The sequence below is a fragment of the Pantherophis guttatus genome, chromosome 1, assembly GCF_059756535.1.
Source record: "Pantherophis guttatus breed Tessera chromosome 1, ASM5975653v1, whole genome shotgun sequence".
Classification (NCBI taxonomy): Eukaryota; Metazoa; Chordata; class Lepidosauria; order Squamata; family Colubridae; genus Pantherophis; species Pantherophis guttatus.
Genome location: NC_142063.1, coordinates 109,769,999 through 109,796,404, shown reverse-complemented (window position 1 = coordinate 109,796,404; position 26,406 = coordinate 109,769,999). Strand labels below are relative to the sequence as shown.

The window sequence follows — 26,406 nt, the reverse complement described above, 5'->3', positions numbered from 1 at the left end:
TGTTCTTTTCATCTGTAGTTTTCCAAACCAGACTCAGTAATTTGTTATAGCTGTACTTTCTAACATATGTACAAATGTGTATGTTTTATATATTATACAATTCCATAACTCTTTCAGAATTTACCATTATCCTGTTTATACTGAATTACAATATGGATGAAACAGAAAGCATGGAAATATCCTGAAAACCTCCATAATCTAGATTTTTAAAAATTAAATCCAGTGACTCAAAGACTAGATATCAATAAGGGAAAGCTTCAGTAATCTTTAAAGAATTTACTATTTTCTCTGTAGTTACTTCAAGAATATAAGTGCTTGGTATTTTTAAAAGTACATTTATTACTAATTGGTATTATCTGACTAAAGACTAAAATTAACATTTGGCATTAGTTGAGTTCTGAAAGAATGAACTAAAATACTGAAATACTGCATTAAAGGTACAAGAAGTGATGGATAACAGCAGGAAGCTTAATTCATCATTTGTTCCCTGTGCATTCAATACCCCTAGGTAGACAAGAAGATGCCAAAATTACAAGTTTGCATAATTCAGAACTTCTCCTTTCATATGCCTGTCCCAATCTGATCATTCATTGAATTAAGTTTTTGTCTGTCTTCTGCCAAAACATTGCAAGCAAGTATGCAGAGATTACATTGTAACATGGCTCATGTTTGCTTTCAGCAATTGTCGTCCCTGCAGACAACCCTGTCCCTATCTTTTTCTTGAAAGATTCCAGCTACCTGTATCAAAGGAGATTGGTTGCAGAAAGAAAGCTGCAAATTTAAAAAAATGTTTGGTGTCTCTCAGACTGACTTCTGCTGTCACTTAACATCTATTCAGGGATCAGTCAGTGTTGAAATAAAAATCTGTCACAGAACAGTTACTTAAGCCATGAGTAAATTTAGAATTTGGTGGTTATGTATGGCAATTCTCTTTGCATCAATTTATATATTTAAAATGTAATTATATATTGTTTTGTTGTAATAGACAATCTAGTACGTGTATATCTTGGGAGGTGGTTGAGGCAACATGTGCCTGTCTTCTTGCTCAAGCTGAAGAGGCAGAAAAACAAGATTACTCCATTTGCTTAGCTGAACAAATGATCCTAGAAGAATTTGGGAGATGCTTAGCGCAGATTCTTCACTCTGAATTTAAATCCAAAGGACTGAAAGTAGAATAATGTGTTTTACTTGCAGTGCTAAAGTATTGCTTGAAATTATTTTAATTTTGATATATATACAGTAACCCACTTAGTTTATTTTCTAATTCTATTTCTCTTGCTTTTATATTATCATAATTGATAATTATTTTGTTCCAAATTAGCAGAGCAATGAAAAGTTCAGCTGGATATTCTATATTTAAATTATTATTTAAATGAATTACTAATATGGTCTGTATGTGTGTGCATATAAAATTTCTTTACTCTTACTTTACTCCCCTTGTTCAGTACTCAGTGTCTGACTAAAGATGAAATAAAACTGAAGAATTGCAAGGTCCCTGTTTTAATGTTCAATTGTTAAAATGAAAGGAACTGTTTTCCATTTGCTTTATTTACTAGTTTTGTAACAATGGCATACATTTCAGCTAATAAATATCCTTAACAAGATTATTTGTGTGTGCTAGACAGTATTGTGCAACATATGTGTACCTCATGAAACTGAAGGCTTGAGGCATGACATTCAAGACACCCCACATTCAGTGAGCAAGGACCAAGGTTCTTTAGATTTCTGGAAGATGGTGTGGCAGAAACAATGCCTAGAGTACCATTAAAGAAAGACTAGAAATCAAAGACTGAACACGGGGTATATGAGCTCATATTCAAATCTACAATCTGGTGATAAAAGTGGCAAAATATTATTATTTCTTTCTTATTGTGTAGGTGATTTATCAGTCAAGTGCTCATTTAGGATGATCCACTCCCTGTGGGGAAGAGAATTGCCAGTAGACCTTTTCCCTAGCAGCCGGGACAATTTTGCACAGTATTTTGCAATTAGTCCATAGGAAGAGTATGATTAATCACAGAGATGCACATCCCTCCAGCCATATATTAATGAATCATAATTTATCATAATTTAATATGAATGTTATATCATAATTTCATATATCTTATGATATGATATGAAGACTTTTGGAAGCTGGCTTGCAGCATGACAAATGAAACATGCATCAATCATTGATGGAAATTCTAGTTAAAATCTAGTTAGAAGCAGTAGATTTGCAAAGGATCTATTATAGGAAACAATCAACTTCATCTAGTTTCTTCTCTAAAACTGAGCCGTGTCTATTTTCTACTTTACTGTATATGAGACCAAAAGAAGGAACTGCATAAATGCATTTCATTAAAAAATGCACCAAAGTGTTATCACTGAGAATTCAACTCAAAAACATTTTTTTAAAAATAGCTATGAAACTAGAGGGGGAAAATCTAGAGGACCTTGTATAGTGCACATTCTCTGCTTATGGAATTGAATATTTGCCTGCTTAAATATTATTCTTAAATGTAAAAAATGCATCTTTAGTGTTCAATTAAGACAAATATATCCCTTGATTTTCAGGAGGCCGTGTAATACAACCAAGAATGACATAAGAATGACAGAAAGATACAGGTTTATTGTGGAAAGCTCAATAGTACATCTCAAAAAATGCTTTTCATACATCTTAATTATAATGTGGATTTTGCTATCCTGTATTATTCACTTCAGAGATAAATGTGACTCACTATTAAATTAGTACAATGTAGGAACAACTCTAACACTGTCTCTTTGTGAACCATTTTTGTTGGAGTAATTACATTAGTAATAGCCGATTACTCAACAGTCTTATGTTTCTATGAAATTAAAGTAATTACTGCAGCTAGAAACACATCTATCTATATTATGCTGTAATAAGAAAACTAGTCAGGGGTATGCAATGTTTTCAATGTCTTTAAGGCATATATCATTATGGTAAAATTACATTATTAAGCAAAAGTTTTGGAAACTGGAAAATCTTATCAAGAAAGAAAGGGAAATACTTTTAAATGACAAAGCTAATTAGACATAAGAACATAATTCATAGCGGGTGGCTTAAAGAGGGGAAAAAAACAAGTGTAAATGGGTGAATCTAAAGACCTATTTACAGAAGAGATTCTGACAGTGGCACTATTCTGGAGCAGAAGATGATTAGGAACACTTGTTGGATTTAATACAAATACACACCTTGAGTCACTGTAAAATTCTCTGCAATGCTCTTGTAGACATAGATCTTGGTATGTACAGGAGAGTGCTTGTGTCCATGTCAGGTTCTTGTAGGATCTGATGTTTATTTTACATTCAAGAAATTTATACTAAGTTGGAGAATTTTTTTTCTTCCAAAAAGACATTTACTTCTCTACTCATCTATCCATCCATTTCTTGTATCAAAATCTTAGAGGCCTTTTGTTGATAGTTGCAAAGTCGTGTCTGACCCATCGCGACCCCATGGACAACGTTCCTCCAGGCTTCCTGTCCTCTATCATCCTCTGGAGTCCATTTAAGCTACTGCTTCAGTGACTCCATCCAGCCACCTCGTTCTCTGTCGTCCCCTTCTTCTTTTGCCCTCAGTCTTTTCCAGCATTAAGTTCTTCTCCAGTAAGTCCTTCCTTCTCATTAGGTGGCCAAAATATCAGATCATCTTCAGGATCTGGCCTTCTAAAGATCAGTCAGGGTTGATCTCTAGGACTGGCTTGTTTGTTCGCCTTGCAGTCCAAGGGACTTGCAGGAGCGTTCTCCAGCACCATAGTTCAAAGGCCTCAATTCTTTGGCGCTCAGTCTTTCTTATGGTCCAACCAGTGGTGGGTTACTACCGGTTCTCCCCGGTTCAGGTGAGCTGGTAGGGGTGATGGTGAGGTAAGAGCGAACTGATTCTCTCCGACCATCAGCTGGGCTCTCCCACCCGCCCCTGCGCTATACCTACCTATATTTGGTTGTTTTTAGCCCAGCTGATAGGCGCGGCAGAGCGGATTGCCATGCCTCAGCGTTGTGAAATGCAATGCGCTTGCATGAAGCAAATCGCAAAGCGCGCACAAAGCGTGTGTGCAAAGCAAACCAGTGGTAACACCAGTTGAAACCCACCACTGGGTCCAACTTTCACAGCCATACATTGCAACTGGGAAAGCCATAGCCTTGACTATATGCACTTTTGTTGGCAGGGTGATGTCTCTGCTTTTTAGTATGCTGTCTAGATTTGCCATAGCTTTTCTCCCCAGGAGCAAGTGTCTTTTAATTTCTTGGCTGCAGTTCCCATCTGCGGTGATCTTGGAGCCCAGGAAAATAAAATCTGTCACTACCTCCATTTCTTCCCCATCTATTTGCCAGGAAAAGAGACTTATTTATAAGCAAAAAGCTCTTCCTCAAAGCTGCATTCATATTTATATAGATATTATAATTTTAATATATTTTATTATATTCATTATTTATGTATTATTTATTTTATGGATGCCCATCCCATGAAATGGCTCTGTCAGTATAAATTGTGGTGCCTTGATAGCCAAACTCTATTTTCCTTTAATGATATGTCTGGTCACTGCTGTTATATCCTTGCAATTTTAATATGGGTCAGTTGAAGGCAAGAGTTGGTGGATTTCCCTGACTCTGCTTCTCCCAGCTAGTATCACCTGACAACGGGGGGAAAAATCCTCCAGCCACTGTCCTTAACATGCAATCAGGTAACTTCAACATCTCTGGGTGAATGAGATGTAATCATTTGTCAAGTTGTTTAAACTTGAGGATCTCTATCCCATTGACCTCCGAGTTAGGATATTTTTGAACATAGATGTAGCACTCTTAAGAGTGCTGGACTTGTTCATTTAAATCAAGGGTCTCCAAAATGTTCAGCTCATAATATTTCAAATTTTTCATTGACCCCTAAACTTTTATTATATGAAAATAAGTTCATAAATACTATAATATTACTAATCATTGTTCTGACACACAGACACAAGTTGCTAAAGAGTTGAATTATTTACTTGAACCAGACAAATAACAATAGACAAGTTCATCAAGCAAGGTTTTTGCAAAGAGTGCTTGCCTTAATAATTCCATTTCAAATTCAGGTAGCAAGAAAATGCTCCAAATTCATTCCAGGAGTCAAAGAGCCAAGTCAGATAATTAGCTGGTCCAATAGACAAGAATTCAAGAGCAGGGAAACACAAAAACAAGAGTCATGAGCTGGAATTCCAAACTGTTGATTCCAAATAAAGCTGGAAGCAAAATGGTTCCATGAATCAATCTATAGGCATCTGGCTTAAATACTCAGGCTTCACTCTTTGTTTCAGCCCTCCCAAATAAACCAGATAGGAAACAAGACAAGATGAACTAATTCTATTTTATTGTAAGGCTACATTAACAGAATCTTGCAAGTCTGAAGATAGAAAACTTCCTGCCTCCACTTTAACTGTTTGATCCATTAGGGTGGGTCTTTCTTTCCCTGATTGTTTGCACTTTCTTTCTTCTGCTCCTATTGTCTGATTGTTTCCTAGACAGAATCTTGTCCCTTCTTTCTTCAAGATAATTTATACATTCTGTTATGTATATAGTTTTGGCGGGAAGTTTAAAAGGTAATTGGTCAGTTGTGATTGGTCAGCTCCCTGGCCAGCAAGGTATATAAAGGGAGCTGTATTACTGTAACCTTTGCTGAAGTCTCACACTGAATTAAAGAGCTGTTGTTACTGAAGACCTTGCTTCTGCCTCCTCAATCGCCCAACTTAACATTGGCGACGAAGGTGGGATTGAGGCAATGAGTAGTAAGCTGGAAAAGAGCTAACAACAACGGATTCAGCCAGGTGGACGAGCTCGGTGCCAAGAGAGAGACCTTCACGATGACTGCTTTTATACCGCCAACGCCTTTCGACCCAGCCAGAGAGAAGTAGGGGTCGTATATGGCTCGGTTCAAGTGCTTCCTGGAGGCCAGCGATTTACAGGGTCTCTCCAACAACAGGAAACGAGCCCTGTTCCTGAGCCACTGTGGACCGGAGATTTTCGGCATGGCTGAGTCACTATCGGAACCGACCCCGGTCCAAGTGGTATTTGGCAGGCTTTGCAAGCCTCGCTGAAGACTCACTATGCCCCGGTACCATCGAAATTCATCCAGAGGCAATGGCTGCAGCGAGAAGGCGAGCCAATCAGCGCTTACATGGCCACCCTGCGCAAGGCAGCCATGCACTGCGAGTACCGAGACCTCGATGCGCTCCTAGAGCAACTAATCTGCGGCGTTAGAAATAATCACCTACAGAGAAGACTGCTCGCCAGGTCTAATCTAACACTCCACATCGCTCTTGACGAAGCAAGAGCACACGAATCCTCCACCAAGGCTACAGAAACCCTGCAACGACCAGCACCATCACAAGCAACGCCAAGGTCAACACCGATGCACCGCGGGGCAACCCAGACCGACAGCGAGGAAGAGTCTGATGAAGACGTCTTCCAAACAACGACACCGACGCGACCAGAAGGATGACCGAGAGAACTGCACAAATTGCAGAGGGTTCCACCAACGACAGTCCTGCAAGTTCAGGGACGCCATCTGCAGACACTGCGATAAAAAAGGACATTTGGCAAGAGTCTGCAGGGCAAGTCTACCAGTCAGCCACAAGCCAAAGAGTGGATCCAGCCAATCAGAGCCAGCGTGGTACAAGAGGACCAACAAAGATGGCAACACAAAAAAAGGCGCAAGTTTCAAAAACCACGAGACCTTCAACACCAGGGTAGACCAAGCCAGTGCAACCATTGAGAAGAAGGTCCACACCAGGGTGGAAATAGAGGGGAGCCCATGCAAAATGGACATCGACACCGGCTCATCTCTATCCATCATGTCCTGGGTCACCCTGAAAACGGCCATACCCAGTTTAAAAAAGGGTCAACTACAGCCCCAGCGGATTCGGATTTTTTAACTACCAAGGAAACCGCATCCCCGTGGAAGGAGTAGGCATGTTCCAGGTCGAGTAAGGAGAGCACCGGAAGAAGCTACCCCTCACTGTGGTCAGTGGACACCTACCGAGCCTCCTGGGACTGGACTGGTTTAAGACCCTAGGAATGGGATTCACCGCAGTCCACAACACGAGTGGCAGCAGCCTGAGGGACAACCTGATGCAAGAATTCCAGGATGTGTTCAACGACCGGCTGGGCAAGTACGTGGGGACCCCTATCTCTTTTAACTTGTGTAGCCCCAATCAGATTTAAGACGAGGAGTATGCCTTTTGCACTAAAACCAAAAATTGACATTGAACTGGATAAGCTTATTAAGCAGGGGGTCCTAGTTCCCATCGACCACGCCAAATGGGAAACCCCAATAGTGACGCCCATTAAGCCAGATGGGTCTGTGTGCATCTGCACTGATTACAAATGCACAATCAATAAGGCTGTCCAGCAGAGTGCTTATCCGGTCCCCATCGTGCACCATTTGCTTCATTCCCTGGGCCCTGGCAAGATCTTTGCAAAACTTGATTTTGCGCAGGCGTACCAGCAACTACCGGTAGATGGCGCTACCACAGAGGCACAGACTATCATAACACACAGAGGTGCTTTCAAATGTACTAGACTACAATTCGGAGTCAGCATAGCTCCCGGCCTATTCCAAAGCACGATGGAACGCCTGCTGCAAGGACTTCCAGGGGTAGTTCCCTATTTCAATGATATCCTCATTATGGCAGAAGACGAACAACAATTGGGGGACCGCTTGAGACAAGTACTAGAGAAATTCAGGAGCCCGGGCCTCAGGGTCAAGCGAAACAAATGCAGGATCGCAGTGCCCTCTGTTGAATTTCTGGGGTACAGGGTGAATGGAATGGGCATTCACCCCACTGAAAGCAAAATAAGGGCCATTAGGAATGCGCCAATCCCAAAAAACAAAGCAGATATACAAGCGTTCCTGGGGTTACTAAATTTCTATGCAATATTCCTGCGAGACAAGGCAACAGTAGCTGAACCTCTGCATAGACTATTGGCCAAGAACGAACCCTGGGTCTGGGGAAAAGCTGAGGCTGCCGCGTTTGCTGCTGTGAAGAAACTTTTGTCTGCAGACAGTTTCCTGATTCAGTATAACGCTACGCTTCCCCTTGTGTTAGTCTGTGATGTGTCCCCCTTTGGAGTAGGGACTGTTTTGAGCCACAGACTACCAAATGGACTAGAGGCGCCCATCTATTACTATTCCTGCACCCTGTCCAGCGCTGAGAGAAATTACAGCCAGTTGGACAAGGAGCTCTAGCAGCCATCTCGGGAGTAAAGAAATTCCACGAGTACTTGTTTGGGCGGGACTTCGAACTTGTTACAGACCACCGGCCGCTTTTGGGCCTCCTGGCGGGGGATCTGCCCACACCTGTTGCCTTGTCTCCACAAATGACTTGATGGGTAATCTTCCTAGTGGCATACTCCTATCGCCTTGTACACCGACCCGGACTGAGTTTGGGGCATGCCAATGCCCTCAGCAGATGCCCACTACCAGACATCATAGAAGACCCAACCCCTGGATACCAGTATTGCTGATTGACACTTTGGACTCAGGCCCTCTCGCTTCTGCCGAAATAGTGAGAGTCTCGTCTAAAGACCATGTTTTGAAAACAGTCATGGGCTGGGTCACGAGGGGGTGGCTGAGAAGGATCGAAGGCGGGGAATTTAAAGCGTTTGTAAACAAGCGGGATGAATTGTCTATGCAAGGGGGTTATGTATTGTGGGGTGATCTTGTCATTGTACCCTTATGCTTAAGGAAAAAAGTCTTGCACATTTTACATGATGGACACCCCAGAATTGTGAGGATGAAAGGGCTAGCCAGGAGCTACATTTGGTGGCCACAGATGGACAACAACATTACTGAGAAGTGTCAACCCTGCCAGGAATCCAGGCCAGATCCACCCACAGCATCAGTCAGGGAATGGGAACACCCCCGAGGTCCCTGGACTAGAATCCACATAGATTTTGCAGGCCCCTTTCATGGCCAGACGTTCCTGGTCATCATCGATGCCTATTCCAAATGGCTCGAAATCATCCTAATGCAATCCACGACTTCCAAAGCGGTAATCAAAGTGCTTCGGAAACTCTTTGCCACACACGGGTTGCCCGATACACTCGTATCAGACAGTGGGCCCCAATTCACCGCCACCCAATTTGAGGGGTACCTAGCAGAGTTGGTGCACTCTCTGCAGCTTTTCATCTGGCCAGTAATGGACTGGCTGAAAGGTTCGTGAGAATGGCCAAGGAGGCACTCTCACAGTGTCTGGGGACTGGCAGGCCAGAGTAGATAAGTTCCTGGCTGTCCAACACACCACACCATGTATGGCCACAGGGCACAGCCCTGCTGAACTCCTAATGGGCAGGAAACTTAGGTGCATCCTGGACCGGTTACACCCCAACTATTCCCCAGACGGGTTCAAGGGGGGCGACAAGAAGCTGAGGGAATTCCAGAGTGGGACACCAGTTTTTGCCAGGAACTACGCAAATGGGCCCCTATGGGTAGCTGGGACTATTTCGGATATCACAGGCCCCAAGTCATACACAGTAGACATGGAAGACGGGAGGATATGGTGAAGGCACATTGATCAACTCTGGAAAAGGGTGGCCATCGAACCAGAACGCCAACCAGAAAGTCCAAGCCCTAACTTCCAAACTCTTCCCACAACAGTTAGCTCAAGCCCGATGAAATCTGGAGACTTATCTGGGGACTTCGGTGTCCAGCGCCGCCCCAGCGAGATGTCTCTCCCAGCCGAGGAAATCAACACCCCCAAAGTAATCCAGGAGGTTCCATTGGCGGAGCTGGGGGAAACAAAAGGTCCCTCCGACCAGCTCGACACCACGCCTCAGACTGAACTGCGCAGGTCAACTAGGCATAGGGAACGCCCTGGTCACCTGCGTGATTGTTCTGTCCCCGTACCACGCACACACCCAACCAGCCAGCCGAGGGTTAAATAAACTCTTCAAACACACAACGTCAGTGATAAGGAACTTGGCAGCAACTCCATGGCTGCCTGCCAAGAGCTTTTACTCCCATAACACAGACAAAAATACACACAGTTTGAATAGTCCAGTTTGTAAGTAAATCCACGGCAAATAGGTGTTGTGTCTCGCCAGTGCAAGTGCCTCACCAGAGATTAGCTTTGTCTGTCACAGAGTCCAAATGGCCACCACACTCCCTTTTATAGCCTGTGGGGTGTGGTCCAGTGACTCAGCTTAATCTCTGGCACGCCTCCTTTTCTGCTGTTCATGCTTGTCTCTCCGACGCTGGCGTGGGTCCAACCACAATGTTTCTTCGTCACTATCCGACGGCTCGGAAACACCTGGCTCTTGGCCAATCTCTTCTCCTTCGGGAGACACCTGAGGCATTGCCAGAGAGGAGGGTCCTGGAGAGGGAGGCCTGACCGTCTCCTCTCCTTCATGTTCTGAGCCTTCTTCCTCCGATAAGATAGGCTCGGAGGATGGAGCCACAACAGTGATTTTGTATGCAAAAATGTAAATGTCGAGCCTAAGTGTTCTCTGGGAAGGGAGGGGTGTTATGTATATAGTTTTGGCTGGAAGTTTAAAAGGTAATTGGTCAATTGTGATTGGTCAGCTTCCTGGCCAGCAAGGTATATAAAGGGAGCTGTATTACTGTAACCTTTGCTAAAGTCTCACACTGAATTAAAGAGCTGTTGTTACTGAAGACCTTGCTTCTGCCTCCTCAATCACCCAATTTAACACATTCCATTACACTTTACCTAGTGAGGAACCTCATTGACTAATATTGCTTTGCTTACTGCTACATACTTTGAGACCTGGGACTTGGGAGCCATGCCTCATCCTTCAATTGATCAGGAGATGCCTGTGATTAATCAGCCCCTTGATGAATTCTGAGGCTGACAATCGATAGGCTCAGTTGGAGCAATGTTATGAATCAGATTCTGAATCTGAATTATAGCTGATGACCATAATAATAAATAGTTCTATTAACCCTTAAGGGTCAGTATTGACCAGTTTGGGGAACTCTGATTAAATACATATCTAGTAATCTGTTATTCCTGCTTTATCCTATACCTCTCTCCTACATAGACACCCTGGTTTTTGATCACTGGTTTAGCACTCTTCCGTAAATATGACAAAGGTACCTTGTTTCTTACTTCAATCTGCATTCTCTATTGTGCACACAATATATTGTTTGGAAGTTGAAGAAAGGTAAAATAGAAAAGACCAATCAATAATTAAGTAACTAGGTTCATTGCTTGAGAAATATTTATATTTTTAACATTTAGACATTCCTCTTTTATCAGTCAAAAATGTGGTTAAACACAGAAAAAAGTTCCCACCTTAGCAGGCTTGGAGACAAAATAGCTTCTGAATTTGAAAATAATCCCATTGCTGAGATTTCTGTAACCTAATCCAATTTTCTTTTCAATAAATCTGACTAAAGAAGCCTCTGCAACAATCTTGGTTTTGGGTGAAATCATTTGTCCATTTCTTGTCTGCTGCAAAGAATGTAAGTTTTGGCAGTGAGTGGCTATGGTCAGCAGCACCTCATACTGGCCATGCCCATTGGCTATTCCTGTGACCTCTCATTTGGGTTTAGAGGAGAAACAGGCAGTTCTTACCATTTTATACCTAATCACATGGTAAATAGTTTATGCTAAACTTTTAAAAGCAAAGTAATATAAATATTGTAAATTCTGTTAAGACTCATAGCAAATGTAATTTTTGCTTTTAACAACATCACAACTTTCTCATTTATAAACTGAAAGTTATACTATGTTTCACAAAATATAAACAAAATGTATTAAAGATTCTGGGTCATTTAGTACTGCTGTGATATGGGTCACATAAATATTGCATATGAATGTCAAGAGTTGAATTTTGACTAATGTTGCAATCAGTGGGTATGCATGTTGGTTTGTGCAATTTGTCAGAATTGTAGCTTGAACTCTGTGAGCTATTACCGTAATGAAAATTAATGGCCACTAATATTTTACGGTAAGCTATCCTGCTCAACAAGGCTTCTACTTACTGCTGGTGAAACCAAAACAACCCAAAAGAAAGCATTTTTCAATTATAGGACAGAAGGTTTTTTGAAAATGCAGATGAACACAACATATCATTAAGTACCTTTGCTATGGAATAATATTATTATGGATCGAAGATCACACTGTCATTTTCTAGTAAAATGTCCTTCTGATCCATGAATTACAGGATACTAGAGTATTAACTAAAATGCATTTTGCATCATTAGCTGTACAGTCTCATCTACAACTAATTGGAGAAAAGCTGGACCAAGGGTTTCTTCATCAATGAATGCAGTAACACTAAATAGACAAAAAGTTTGCAAAGTTTGTGTGCCTTTACAGCAGAGGGAACATTTTCAAAGAATCATAGGATTAGAAGAAACCTTCTAATCCTATGATTCTATGAAGTCTTTTCCTACCTCTTACCAATGCAGGAATCCTCAGACCAACCAAAACAAACAGCTGATCAACTTTTGCTCAAAAACCTTTAGTTATGGGGTCCCCATGATTGCAGGAGGCAGGCAGTTCCACTGCTTGAAAAATTCATTCAGTGACAATTTTTGCATTAAGAAATAGAAACTTTTTAAAGGTTATTACTATATAGTAATCTGAATTTGTTCCATATTCTTCTACTTGTGAGAAAGATAAGAAAAGCAATCAACATTTTACACTTGGGCAAAATGAAATAGTTTTGTTTAAACCTGAACCTGAAGAGGTACCTTCCCTGCAAAATTTGGATAAAAGAAAATCCTGTCAGTTTTTTTCTTTTTTTAATAAAATTTTTATTATGAATTTTGATCACAATAGTAAAAACTAATACAAATTTAACTTAGATTTTTTGCATCGGTCTTCACGCAAAAAGAAACTATAGCCCAACCTACCAGAAACAACTGTAAAAAACAGACTGGAGATAAAAAGTTAAAATAAGCAAAAAAAAAAAAATAGTAAGAGAACACCTGTCTGATCTTGATGAATACAAATCACCAGGACCTGATGGATTACATCCCAGAGTTCTAAAGGAGCTGGCAGATGTCATCTCAGAACCATTGTACCACATCTTTCAAAAATCCTGGAACACTGGGGAACTACAAGAGGACTGGAAAAGAGCTGATGTGGTTCCCATTCCCATCTTCAAAAAAGGGAAAAAAAACAGACCGAGGAAAACTACAGATCAATAAGCCTAACATCAATACCCAGGAAGATACTGGAAAAGATCTGCCAACACCTAGAAATGAGTAAAGTAATAACTAGCAGCCAGCATGGGTTTGTTAAAAACAGATCATGCCAAACCAATCTTATTTCATTCTTCAACATAGTGACTAAATTAGTAGACCAGTGAAATACTGTGGACATAATATACTTAAACTTCAGCAAAGCATTCAACAAAGTAGACCACAACCTACTTCTTCGTAAACTAGAAAAAAGTGGGATAGATAGTTTCACATCCAGATGGCTTCACAACTGGCTGACAAACCGTACTGAATGAGTAGTCCTTAATGGGTCTAAGTCTACATGAAGAGAAGTAAGCAGAGGGGTGCCACAAGTTTCCGTCTTAGGTCCAGTACTCTTCAATATCTTCATAAACGATTTAGATGAGGGAATAGAAGGGGAACTTACCAAATTTGCAGATGATACTAAGCTGGCAGGAATAGCTAACACTCTAATGGATGGAAACTGACCAAGGAAAGATTCAACCTAGAAATGTGGAGGAACTTTCTGACAGTGAGAACAATCAACCAATGGAACAGCTTGCCTTCAGAAGTTGTGGGAGCTTCATCACTTGACACTTTCAAGAAAAGATTGGACTGCCATTTGTCAGAAATGGTGTAGGGTCTCTTGCTTGAGTGGGGGGGTTGGACTAGATGACTTATAAGGTCCCTTCCAACTCTGTTAATCTGTTTTAATCTTTTTTGAGAAAAAAATAGAATAGGATAAAGAAAAGGAATAAAAAGAATAAAAGATGAAAGAAAAAAGAAAAAGAAAATATATAAAGAAGTTACTTCCAACCTTTATTACATGCATAAAGAAATTTAGTAATTCATTACCTCCTATAAAATTACCAACATCTATCTCTGCATTCCATAACCCATGCCTTATCTATAAGGAAATTCATAAAACATCAGCTTTTCTATCATGGTGTCAGCAAAAAAATCCATAGACGGTCACCAGAACTTGCAAAAATGTCTTATTTGTACTTCAATTAAATAAATCAACTTTACATTCCTTCTTTTTTATTCTAATAGTTTTCATCTTAAATATATTCAGATATTGTCATAAGATTTATCTTCAAGTCTCCTTTTTCCCCATCACACAGATTTCTTCAAGGCTTTAACAAGTGTCTTTTGGATAAGTTTATTCTACAAAATAATGTAGTGGTAAATCACTGAAAAATATAACCTATTCTGCACAGTGATTGCTATTTTTTTCCTCTTAGTCTTTTACCTTTGAATTGTCAGATAATGTAACTACCAGGAGACAAGCATGATGGTCAAAGCCTAAATTAATGTAATTTTAACTTTCTAAAAGAGTAACATGATATGTTTGCCTTCATTCAGCAGATGAAAATCCAATATTTTGGATCAGACCTGATTCTAAAACTTCACTATGCTGGTTGAGTGTTTATCAGCTTTATCCAAAGATTATCCAAGATCTGATTTGGGACTTTCAGCTTTCAAATGGTGATGATGACACTCAGGGGTGGGTTCTAATTTTTTTTACTACTGGTTCTGTGGGTGTGGCTTATTTTGTGGGTGTGACTTGGAGGTCATGTGACTAGGTGGGCTTGGCTAGCTGGTCAGAGTCATTTCTGGAAGGTCCTCGCACTTACGACCAGTCCTCGCACTTACGACCCGACTCATTTGTTTGCTTTTAACACTGATCAGCTGTAGGACGGCCCTTCGAAGCCCCGCGGCAAGAGTTTAAACAGTTTTTTTCCCTCTAGTCATCAGCTGGGACTCAGGAGGCAGCAATAGATTGGGGGTAGGACCAAATAAAAGGTAAGAATAACGTGGGTGGGTTGAGAACCGGTTTGGTGACGTCATATCATCACCGCTACCGGCTCCGCTGAACCGGACCGAACCGGGAGGAACCCACCACTGATGACACTAGATGCAAGTTGAACTGGGCATTATGGTTTTGTCTCCCCCCACTTCCTCTTCGGCTCAGATTTTGGCTTTATGCCAAATTGAGAGGCAGCATTTGAGAGAGTAATTTAGCCTTCTCAATGATCAGCACATCAAAATTAGTGTCAGGGGTTCTGTAACAAAAGGACAGATAATGGGACTTCTTCTGTGCCTACATGGGGCGGGATAAAATAGAAAGAGAAAATATAACTATATCAAGCATTTATACTTGATACCTCACATATTGCATTCCTCTTTTATTTTCTGCAGTAGTAAATACACTTTCAAGGAGAAGGCTATAGAGACAGCTCCGTTCTCATATATGTGATCACAGCAATAGAACTATGTTTTGACTGTTTATTCAATAATTTGGGCTAATTCCTAAATTATTTGGTTTAAACAAAGATGTTATTACATTACAGTTTTATTTATGAATAGAATAGGTAACATCTATTTAGTTTGGACACCCCTAAACTCCGGATTCAAGCTTATATTGTCTCATTACAGTACTAGGAACCCCCAGAGTCCAACCTTGTCTTGGGTATACTTGCTGTGTGTACTCTCAAGACAGCCTGTTTATCTGTCCCCATTTATGGTGGCCTCTTTGAGGGATTGCCTTTTGGCTCATCAGAGAAATACGGTCCTCCAAGAAGCTTGTTTGACACCTAGCCTTGGTTTTGGGAAAGTTTTTCTTTGCCATCTATAAAACTGTTCCCATTATTTTTAAGGAAGAAAAAAGCAGCAACTGCAGCTAATTCCTGGGGATGAGCAAGAATGCATATATGGTCTCAGCTATTCAGTAACTTTTTTTCCCTCATTCCTCAGCCTTGTGCCAACATGCTACCTGGTGATCATCATAACTAAAGTTTAACATATTTGGCGACCATCAGGTTGGGGATGTTTATTTATTTACTGAAAATAATAAATATTATAAATAAACATTATCCATTCATGAAAAAATTAGGACATAGTGTAAAACTTAGTTAGGTTTAGCTAAGTCCTTTACTGCAATCTATGTAGTTAATATGAATTTTTGTCAGATGTTCAACCTATCTAGATTCTTTTTGTTCACTCACTTCCACTCTCCCGTCTGCTCTAGTTTAATTTTATCACCCAATATTCTTCTTATAGCCAAGCTCATGAAGTAGATAAATTACACCCGGTAAATGTCAAGAACGTGCATTAAAAAGATCTCATATGGCATGTGAGACATGAGACTCCTTTGATCAGGTCTTTCTTGTCTGTGTGTACCAGTAGATCAATAATTTTGAATGTGTGCTGTCCATACTCCTCCTACATCTACACAGTGATAATGGATATAAAGTGATTACTTATTTCTTAAGTCTGGAAATATATAATGAAAATACTCCAGTTTAGTTTATTTCTATTATCTCCCTCCTTTCCAATTTGTCCATTTAGCAACATTTCCTCATTGCTTAGGAAGCTCATATCAAAACAATTTCTGTTCAAGTCATGAAGCTATGAAATCCATTCCAGTCATTGCAACATTATAATGTTATATTATGTTGACAGTTTTGGGTTGATGCTATTAAACTAATCATTTTTCTTTAGCAATTACATGAAATGTACTCCTGGCTTTCAGCCTTTGTTTTTAACAAATAGCTGGTTTTATTCTGTATGTTGAATTACAGTTTGGAAGAGTTATTATCCAGTGCACAGTAATGAAGAGGCTAATCAGTACACAAATCAGTAAATAATGCACCAAATCCTTTTAAGGAAAATGGGTGGAATTTAGCAGCCGGTCATCCCTCATGCACAGCAAGTTTCTGTTTCTAAAGAGTTTTTCTTTAATCATTTCCATTCTATTTCATTAGCAGGTCAAGTAGCACCAAGATGGAGGAATTTATTTATTTTATTTATTTTATTAAATTTGTATACCGCCCTTCTCCTGCTGGACTTAGGGCGGTGTACAGCCAAAATAAAAACATCCCAATACAAAATTTAAAATTTGTTAAAAGAATTACACAACTTTGGCCTAAATTTAAAATCCCGACTAAAACCCATAGACAATTAAAAATGACCCCCATCTCGGGCTCGCCAGAGATCATCCATCAGTGTGACCAAAGCAGTTTCCGTGCTGTAGCCAGGCCTGAAGCCAGACTGAAAAGGGTCTAGATAATCCGTTTCCTCCAATGACCGCAGGAGCTGAAGTGCCACCACTTTCTCTACAACCTTTCCCACAAAGGGTAGGTTGGAGACTGGACGAAAGTACTTTAATTCTGCTGGATCCAGGGAAGGCTTCTTGAGAAGGGGCCTTACAACTGCTTCCTTTAACAGTTGCGGGAAGGCCCCTTTTCTCAAGGATGCATTAACTAAAGCCTGGAGCCAGCCTCGTGTCACCTCCCTGCTGGCCAAAACCAGCCAGAAGGGGCACAGGTCCAACAAACAAGTGGAGGAACTCATCACTCCTACAGCCTTGTCTACTTCCTCAGGAGTCACAGGCTCAAACTCATCCCACACAATAGGACTAAGACCTGACCCCGTCATCTCGGTCGGAATTGCCCAATCAGAGTCCAGGTCCATCCGAATCTGAGCGACTTTATCCAACAGAAACTGCACAAAGTCCTCAGCTCTACCCTGCAAGGGCTCCTCCATTCTCCCTACATTAAGGAGGGAGCGAGTCACCCTAAATAGGGCGGCTGGGCGCGAATCAGCGGATGCAATAAGTGCGGAAAAATGCAAACGTTTTTCCGCCCGTATCACCACTAAATAAGTCCTATTAAAGGCTCTTAAGAGTGTTCGGTCAGATTCGGAGTTACTGGTCTTCCAGCGTCTCCCTAGATGTCTCTTCTGGTGCTTCATCTCCTGAAGCTCCTCGGTAAACCAGGGAGCTTTCCTGGATTCACCACCAGGGAGAGGTCGCAAAGGCACAATCCAGTCCAGTGCCCCCGATGCCGCCCTATTCCAGGCAGCCGCCAGGGACTCAGCCAGACTGTGGACAAGGGAGTCAGGTATCTCCCCAAGCTCCTTCTGGAACCCTTCAGGGTCCATTAGGCGCCTGGGGCGGAACCACTTAATCGGTTCCACCTCCCTGCGATGGAGGAGTAGCATCCTGAAGTCCAACCTCAGCAGGAAATGATCTGACCACGACAAGGGAGAAGCATCTATACCCTTTAATTCCTGATCATATCTCCACTGCTCCGAGAGAAACACCAGGTCAAGTGTGTGTCCCCTCCTATGAGTTGGACCCTGAACTACTTGGGTCAGGTCCATGGTTGTCATGGAAGCCATGAACTCCTAAGCTGCATCTGAGGATTCGCCAAGTGACGGCAAATTGAAGTCCCCCAGTATCATAAGCCTGGGGAACTCCACCGCCAGCCCAGCTACCGCCTCTAGCAACACAGGCAGGGCTGTTGTAACACAGCTGGGAGGCAGGTACATCAGCAACAAGCCCAACTGAACCCCTGAGTCCAATCTCAAGAGGAGAGACTCACACCCAACAATCTCAGGGGCAGGGATCCTGTGAGGGCAAAGACTCTTCCAGACAATAGGTGCCACTCCTCCACCCCTTCCCTGGAGTTGCGGCTGATGCAATATCTGGAACCCGTCTGGGCACATCTCTGAGAGGGGCACACCCCCCTCCGGGCCCAGCCAGGTCTCAGTTATGCATGCCAGGTCAGCCCCCTCCTCCAGAATTAAGTCCCGAACGAGGGGGATCTTGTTAACAACAGACCTGGCATTAAACAGCAGCAGCCTGAGGCCAGGGCCCTGACATCCCAAGTCACCAGGTATACGAGGCGAGCCCAGTGAACCAGAACCAGAGGGGCCGGAACAAGTAATCGCTTTGAGACAGTGAGTCCTAGTTCCCCGAGAGCGGCCTACCCCTCGGCTCCCGCCATATCTACCTTTCCCAGTCATAACCGCAATACTCTGGCTCTCCAACACCCCAGAGATCCCCTCCCCCACCTCAATGGCCCCCCTCCTCCCCGACAGGCAAGGCACCCCACTCATACCGAGCCAAGGGTCATATCTGAGCCCCCATCTGCTTCTGTTTGCACACTCAGCAGAGGGGGCTCCATTCCTTGCTCCCGGCTCTCTTATTCTCCCCAAATTCACCCACTCTAAACCCATTCCTTCTATCCCATCCATCCCAACACCCTCTCACATATACATACGCACATCTTCCCGACGATAAAATTAATTGTTGTCATGTGTGCGTTACCAACAAGACAGAAGAGGATATAAACCGGGAATGTTATCCTCCACACCTCCTTTGCCACAGGGCCAAAAACAAGCAGAGGAAGGGGGATAATTATGTTGATCGTTCAGTTTTTCTTTTAATTGTCTGCACTGCTCAGAGTCACAAGCAAGCAAGGTGAGCGGCTGTATAAAGTCAATATGTAAGCTTTTCTGAAACAATTAAATTCCAACGTTGGAGCTTGACGGGAAGAAGCTCAGCCAGATGCGGCCCCGATCCAGCCCGGTGGTGACTCCTCCTTCCTCCTTCCGCAAGGCCAGGCATGGGTCCTCTCCGACGCGGCGCCGCTTGGTCTTGCGCCCGGGGAGGGGGGGCGGCATTTGAGGCTTTACGTTGTGATGACAAGAGCAGCAACACTAATTATTTATCCAACCTTCAGGTAGCAAACCAGCCTCCCTCTGTCAGATAACCAGGTGTCTCCTAGATAAACAGGGACTGGGGAAGCCCTTGCAATGTCACTATGAGGAACATTCTTGACCTCTGTAAGATAAATTACTCGACTTCCCTTGTTGTTGGACTGGTTGGGTAGAATCTTGAAAGGCCAGGTTTTTTCCCCAAGATTGGCTGATTTCAAATCAGAAATCTGACTTTGCTGCTAGGTTTTGGTTGATTTTAATGTTCATCGTGTTAGTATAATTTTAATTTGACTGTTGCATTGCTACAGAACTGTAAGTCCACAATCTCAACGCAGAACTCTTTGTTCTCGTAGTGATCAGGCTGATTTTTCATCCATGGTAAGTAGTCGGTTCTAGATGTCCATTCCCAGACATAGTTCCAAGGAGTCCGAGCTTTATTCAGTCTGTTCCCTCAACAGTTCCATATCAGGTTTGAGACATAGACAGCTTGTCTTGCCAGCCACAGAGAGAAAGGTAGGGCCGTAAAGCAAGAAGATGGTCCAGCAAAACTCAAGGCATTTCCACCTGGTGGGTTGTGGTGGGGGAAATTAATCAACCAGTTGTAAACTGGTTTACAACTGGAAACCAAATTTCTGTCCTTATTTAACAGATTAGTTTCCTGGTACTGCATGTAATACGAAGGAGACTTGCAAATGGGTTTTTTTTAAAATGTTCAGCTATTAAATTAAAAGAGAGGAAATGATGCAAGCACCCCATAAAGCAGATGGCTCTTGGTTGTAAACTGACATATCCATTAAGTTAAGATAGAAACAGCTATGAAATGACTTGCATATATTATAAGCAAATTGACTTGATGAAAGACCATTTAGACTTATTATCAATAAGACAATCTATTTTCTCTTGATTTTCTCTCTCAATATCTTTTTCTACCCTACAGAACTTGAGGATGGAAGTAATTTATTACAAACTCAGAATTTTATATTCCCTGTTTGCTATTTGTCGCCATTCTGTCCAGGGAGATACGTTGTAGAAAAAATTTTCTTACAAGTTCAGTCAAACTCCTTGAACTCACGAGAAAGTTTTTTCTACAATGTGTCTACCTGGACAGAAAGGCGAGGAACGTGACGCTGCTGGGAAGGTAAGATGCACGTCTCGCAGCCCAACACATCCCACCCCAATGGCAACAGCAGCCTGGCTGCTTCCCTTCCGCACTGTCTCTTTATCGAGAGGGGTGGCAGGTGGGGCGGGCGAGAAGTGAGACGCTTCTCATCCACCCCACCTGCCACCCCCAAATTGCACCCGAAAGGGAACGGGTGGGGGCAGGTGGCTAAATGAGGGGCAGGAGCCCTGTCATGCCCGGTGGGGGGGGGGAGAAGAGACGGCAAGGGGAGCCACTTCTTGCTCCATGTGTCTCACTTCTCCCCCACCCTACCTGCTAGAAACGAGTCTTTGTGAGACTCGTCATGCCGCCGCTGCCTCGTAAAGCAGGACTCTGCAAGGCTTGTGCCGTTGCATGCAGGAACTGCAGCACAGCCGTGAGGTTCGACATACTGGCACAGCCGCGAGCGGCAGGACGCCAGCTGTGCCGGTATGATGAAGCTCATGGTGGTGCTGCAGTTCGTGCATGCAACGGCACAAGCCTTGCAGAGTCCTGCTCCATGAGGAAGCAGCGCTGGCGGGAGACGTCAGGGCAGCGGCAGCAACGGGACATCCAGTCCCACACTTACCACCTCCTGAACCCCCAAAATAATAAGTCCTCCCCGATAATAAGGCCAAGCTGTTATTTGGGGGGAAAACACGGTAGGTTTCTGTTACATCCTTTGTCAGGGTCCTCAAACATGGTTTATGTCCCCACCAGGAGCAGCTTTGAGAGGTTTGCATGTTGTTTCAGCTTATGTCCAGAAAACTGAAGCACTATCAAAACTGATTTCTATTTCCCTGTGCAAACTGGATTGCCCAGCAAAATGTGAAACAAGGCCCAGAAAAGCCCCTTCCTCTGAGATCATCAAACAAACTGCACCAGTTTGTGTCAGGAGATGGATAAGGTTTGCAGCTTGGACTTCTTTTCAACTGGGAACGGCCATGAAGATTATGTCAGATTCAGAGGACAGACACATTCCCACCTTACTCTAATGTCCACTGCCTCATTTGGCCCAGACTTTTGGTGGGTGAAGGTGGTTGCCTTCATGATTGGTGAAGGAACATAGCCAATGCCCAAGGCAAAATGAGCCCATTCTCACATGGCAAACTCATAGGAAAAGTAACAACTTGGGTGGAAGGGACTGGTAGCCCAAGCTGTTTCCCAGTCATTCTAGACTGAAGCCAAAACTAGCAGGTGTAATGTGTGGTGATCTGAGAGCTGCCCCTCTGCCAGGCTCCCACCTCTGCCAGGCTCCCACCTCCTTTCACGGGTACAAGGAGGGCAGATTTGCTGTCCTGCTGAACCTGCTTTGAGCACTCAGAAACCAAAAAGGGAAAGTGGCACAGCAGAAACAACTCCTTTGCACTTAGAAGCCCATAGTGAGAAGCTAAGTGAGGAAGGGCTGACATATTCCCATGGGAAGCAAAGGCACTACTTGCCCAGGTCAGCATGGAGTGAGTCTTCTAGGCACAAGAAGCCAAACACCACAAGGTTAAGGTGACCAGACGTCCCGCTTTTGGCGGGACAGTCCCACTTTTGAGCAATTTGTCCCGCGTCCCGCGGCGTTTTAAAAAAGTCCCGATTTTTCATTCTGCCTCCTGGTTCCCGGCTGCCTCCTGAATCCCCGCTGATGGCTAGAGGGAAAAAACCTGTTTAAACTCTTGCCGCGGGGCTTCAAAGGGCCGCCCTACGTTAATTAGCTCGGCTTCCCCCTCTCAGCTGATTTGCACAGGGCTCTGCTCTTGCTAAATTGCTCAGTTTTTTTTTCCTCTTTGTGCAAACCAAGCTCAAAACGAAACTGGAAGTAAAACAGGCTGTTGGCTTTGCGGTTTGCTTGCAACGTTGGAAAATTAGGCAGCAGATTTATTTTCCTTTTCCTCACCAAAAAAGGTAAGTGCAAACAATGGAAAATTATTTAGGGCAAAAGAGGAGAGTTCAAGATTTTAAAACACAAAAGAAAAAAAAGCTCTTTTTAACTAGGGAATTGTAATAATTGAGATATTATTAATTGTATACTGTGTTGAAAGCAGAAATGGTTAAGTTGTGGTTTGGAGGAATATATGGGGGAAATTATTTGGTTTATTATTATTGGTAAGTATAATTAATTGATTTGTAAGAAATTGGATTGCATGGAAATAATTGGAATATTCATGTTCATATTGATTAATATACAAAAAAGATAGTTATATAACTAATTGGTTTATATTAAAATGTTGAATTTGTATTAAACAACTGTATTACATAATTACATAATTAACCAATGTGAGGATGGATATAAAAATAGATGACAATGGGAAGGGGTATAAAATAGAATAGAAGGGAAAAATTGAATTTGATTAAGATTAGAGATGAGGATGAAGGGTAATATTGTTTTTTTCAAAAAATAGATGAGGAATAAATATGGCAAAAAGGAAATATAGAAATTGTAAATTTAATTGAAATGACTAAACACTGTTTAAATTTGTGAACCAGCCAAATATTCTGTTCAAAGAAAATACATTGTATGTATGTGTGTTTCTAATTATTGCTATTTATTCATATTTGTTCTCTTTTATTCTTTAAAGTTTAACAATTCATTCTTTATCTTAATATCTTTATATTTGTTTGGGGTTGGCTTTCTTCCCTTTCATCTTTTTTATTGTACAGCAATCTTTCTCCTCAAACCTACCACCTCTCTCTTTTCTTTCCTTCTTACTTTCTCTTCCCCCCTCTTCTTCTCCTCCCTACTTCCTCTTCCTTTCTCCTTCTCCTCCTCTCTTCCTCCCTCTCTTAACCGTCACTCCTACTCTAATTTCCCTTCCCTTCCTTCATCCCTCTCAATTACTGTATCCTTTTATGCATATGGACTACTCAGAGGGCTGAAAAAGTTATTTTTGACTGGTCCTCGCACTTTTGACCAGTCCTCGAACTTACGACTGTCCTCACATTTTACATTTTTGCCCTATCTTGGTGAAGAGAAGCAGTTGTGAAATGAGTGACATGGTTGTTAAGAATGCTGCACGGGCATAAATGTGAGGATGGTCATAAGTGTGAGGACCAGTCAAAAGTGTGAGGACCTGTCAGAAATGACTTTCCAGCCCTCTGAGTAGTCCCTATACACATAGCCATGGCCACCCGGTCACATGACCAGCTAGCCATGCCCACCCAGTCACATGGCCTCCAAGCCACGCCCACACAATAAGCCACGTCCACAATGGCGTCCCTCTTACCAATGTTAAAATCTGTTCACCTTACCCTATACACATAGCCATGGCCACCTGGTCACATGACCAGCTAGCCACGCCCACCCAGTCACATGACCAGCTAGCCACGCCCACAAAATAAGCCACGTCCACAATGTCCCTCTTTACCAATGTTAAAATCTGGTCACCTTACACAAGGTCCTTCTGAATGGTTCTGCTGAGCTAGCAGCAAAGAGGTCTTAGCTTGGAGCTGGTAGAGAGATGAGCTGCAAGGAGGAAGTCCCTTAGCCTTTCTTCTTGCATGCTGCAGCATGGCCATTGGGCCATTCAACTGCTCTCCGGGAAATCCTGCTTTTCGAAATGGAGTAAAGCACCAAATACTTCATTTATGCTTCACCTGTGTGTTGGAAAAAGTTATCAAGGAAAGTGCTAAAGGATCTTTCTGAATTTAAATAGCTCACTTTCTAAGTCTAGCCGAAGAACAATTATTAATATGAACAATTGCAATCCATGGACAAAGACCTTTTATTTAAGTATGTATAAGGAAGAAATGCTGTATTATAATATTTGAAAAAGAAAGTACAGCATCCCCCCCCCACCCCATATTCTTAAATAAAAAGTCTTTGTTCACGCACAAAAGGCAAATAATGCGAGCAGGTGATGTACTAACCAAACCCTCCTTTTTCACTAAATCAACACCTTTTTGCCATAAAAGATTTCTTTTCTCCAAAGTACAGCTTTTATGATTGGTGGGATTTTTTCCTCCAAAAAATGAGTTTCTGATAAAAAGAATTTTACAAAATCTCATTCAACTCTATTAGATAATGAGATATTAGGGACCATTCACATAGTTAAATGGTCTTATTTTTTTTTTTTAGCACACTGATGATAATAACAAGGCTTTTTAAAATTAAGAATAAACTATCAGATTTGGGTTCAGTTGTTTTGCTTTCAGGGTGGTTTTTTTGTTATTGACAATTTAATTTTTGGTCACACAATGGATCTATTCAACATAGATTACTGCGGACTGCTGCTACAAATACAGATGAGAAAACTGAACTGAACAAATGCCTTTCATCAGTGCTGTATGGCAACCGGTTTTAAGAGAAATAATGATAAGCTAGGAGGACTGTCCTGTTCTGCATATCAGGACAATCTGCCAGCAAATCCTCTAAAAACTAATAAAAACTAATTTACAAGCTGAGCTAACAAATCTACTTAGACAAATTAAAATCCTGAATTCCGGTTCCAGTTAATCAGTTCAGAAGAGACAAAAGGTTTGAGGAGGTCTCTTTTCCCCTTTTGTGATTACATTTGTCTTCCATTTCCTAATCATGTCCCTTTTAGCTTAGTCAAAAGCTCCCTGTGCAACCCTAAGGGGTTCCTAAACTCTTCCCCTCACCCCCGTTTCCCCCCCTGTCTTGGAATGGTATGCAATTGTACTTCAATTTTCTTATTTATTAGAAGGCTTCAGCACTACTGCTGTCTCTTTGTCTTGGGAATTTTTATCAACGGGATCCTGACTAGGATTTTTATAAGCTTGTTGAAACTGGCTCTCCTGAAATCTGCTGTGTTTATACGACTATGTTCCGATTTTTCTTTTGGTAGCATCTTGACACACTACATTTATCTCTTCAACCAGCTTTTCTCTCTTGGTTAGGATAAGCACTAAAAAACTGAACACTTTGTCTCTTCCTCAACTTTTTGGAAAATAAAACTGTCAGCAATGCTATTAAATATGTTTTTGGATTCTGCAGTCTTGGCCAAGTTATTATGAAGTCTCCACTTATTATGATGTTTCTCCATTTTTTATTGACTCTATGTGTGATGTTCAGTATAATGTGTTGATTAACATGTAAGAAAAGTGAATTTTCAAATGAATGGGACTGTGTAAGACAAATGGAAACATAAAATGACTACGTTGAAAAATAAGGAATGTGCCATAGCCTCGGAGCTTCAGCCTGTTGTATATTTTATCAGAACATCCCTAAGGTAACTCTTGGCACTCTGAGCTATCCCCTTCTTTTGATCTGTTTCTTCTCACTAAGACAATTGTTGTCTTTGGGGCAATAGAAAGGCAGTAACCTAAGATCTACTACATTATTATTATTTATGAATATATATATCTGCATCATTTCCCCTCCTTTCTGAAATATATAATGTATTTAATGTATAAATATCAGTGGATATCTGAATAGAATAGAATAATATCTTTTGTTTGCTGGGATAACTCACCAACCTTTTCGTGGGGTCATCTCCAGTATGTACTGTTTACATAATAAACATTGCAATGAGCCTTAATTATTTGGTTTGGGTCCTGTGTTTTGACTCCACAGTGTTGAAGTTGAAAGGAGGAATCTATTTCTTATTCAATCATGGAGGTCGTTGAGGGCCTTCAGCTCAGTCCCTCTCAGAGG

At 41.9% G+C, this 26,406-nt stretch overlaps 1 protein-coding gene and 1 pseudogene across 8 annotated transcripts in view; both read left to right on the top strand.

Annotated features, from left to right (window-relative positions):
* Positions 1-1,604, top strand: part of TESMIN (testis expressed metallothionein like protein) — a 40,446-nt gene extending 38,842 nt beyond the window's left edge. For 6 of the 8 annotated variants that reach the window (XM_034416736.3, XM_087881143.1, XM_087881136.1 and 3 more), the window contains one exon: positions 986-1,604. In XM_034416736.3, the coding sequence (XP_034272627.1) occupies positions 986-1,178 (193 nt within the window). In that variant the 3' untranslated portion in view covers positions 1,179-1,604. Of the gene's footprint in view, positions 1-679 lie in introns of all 8 variants that reach the window. The other 2 variants (XM_087881139.1, XM_087881148.1) reach the window with 1 other exon arrangement.
* A 4,544-nt stretch (positions 1,605-6,148) lies between these two features.
* Positions 6,149-7,194, top strand: LOC148116508 (uncharacterized; annotated as a pseudogene).
* Positions 7,195-26,406: the final 19,212 nt, after the last annotated feature.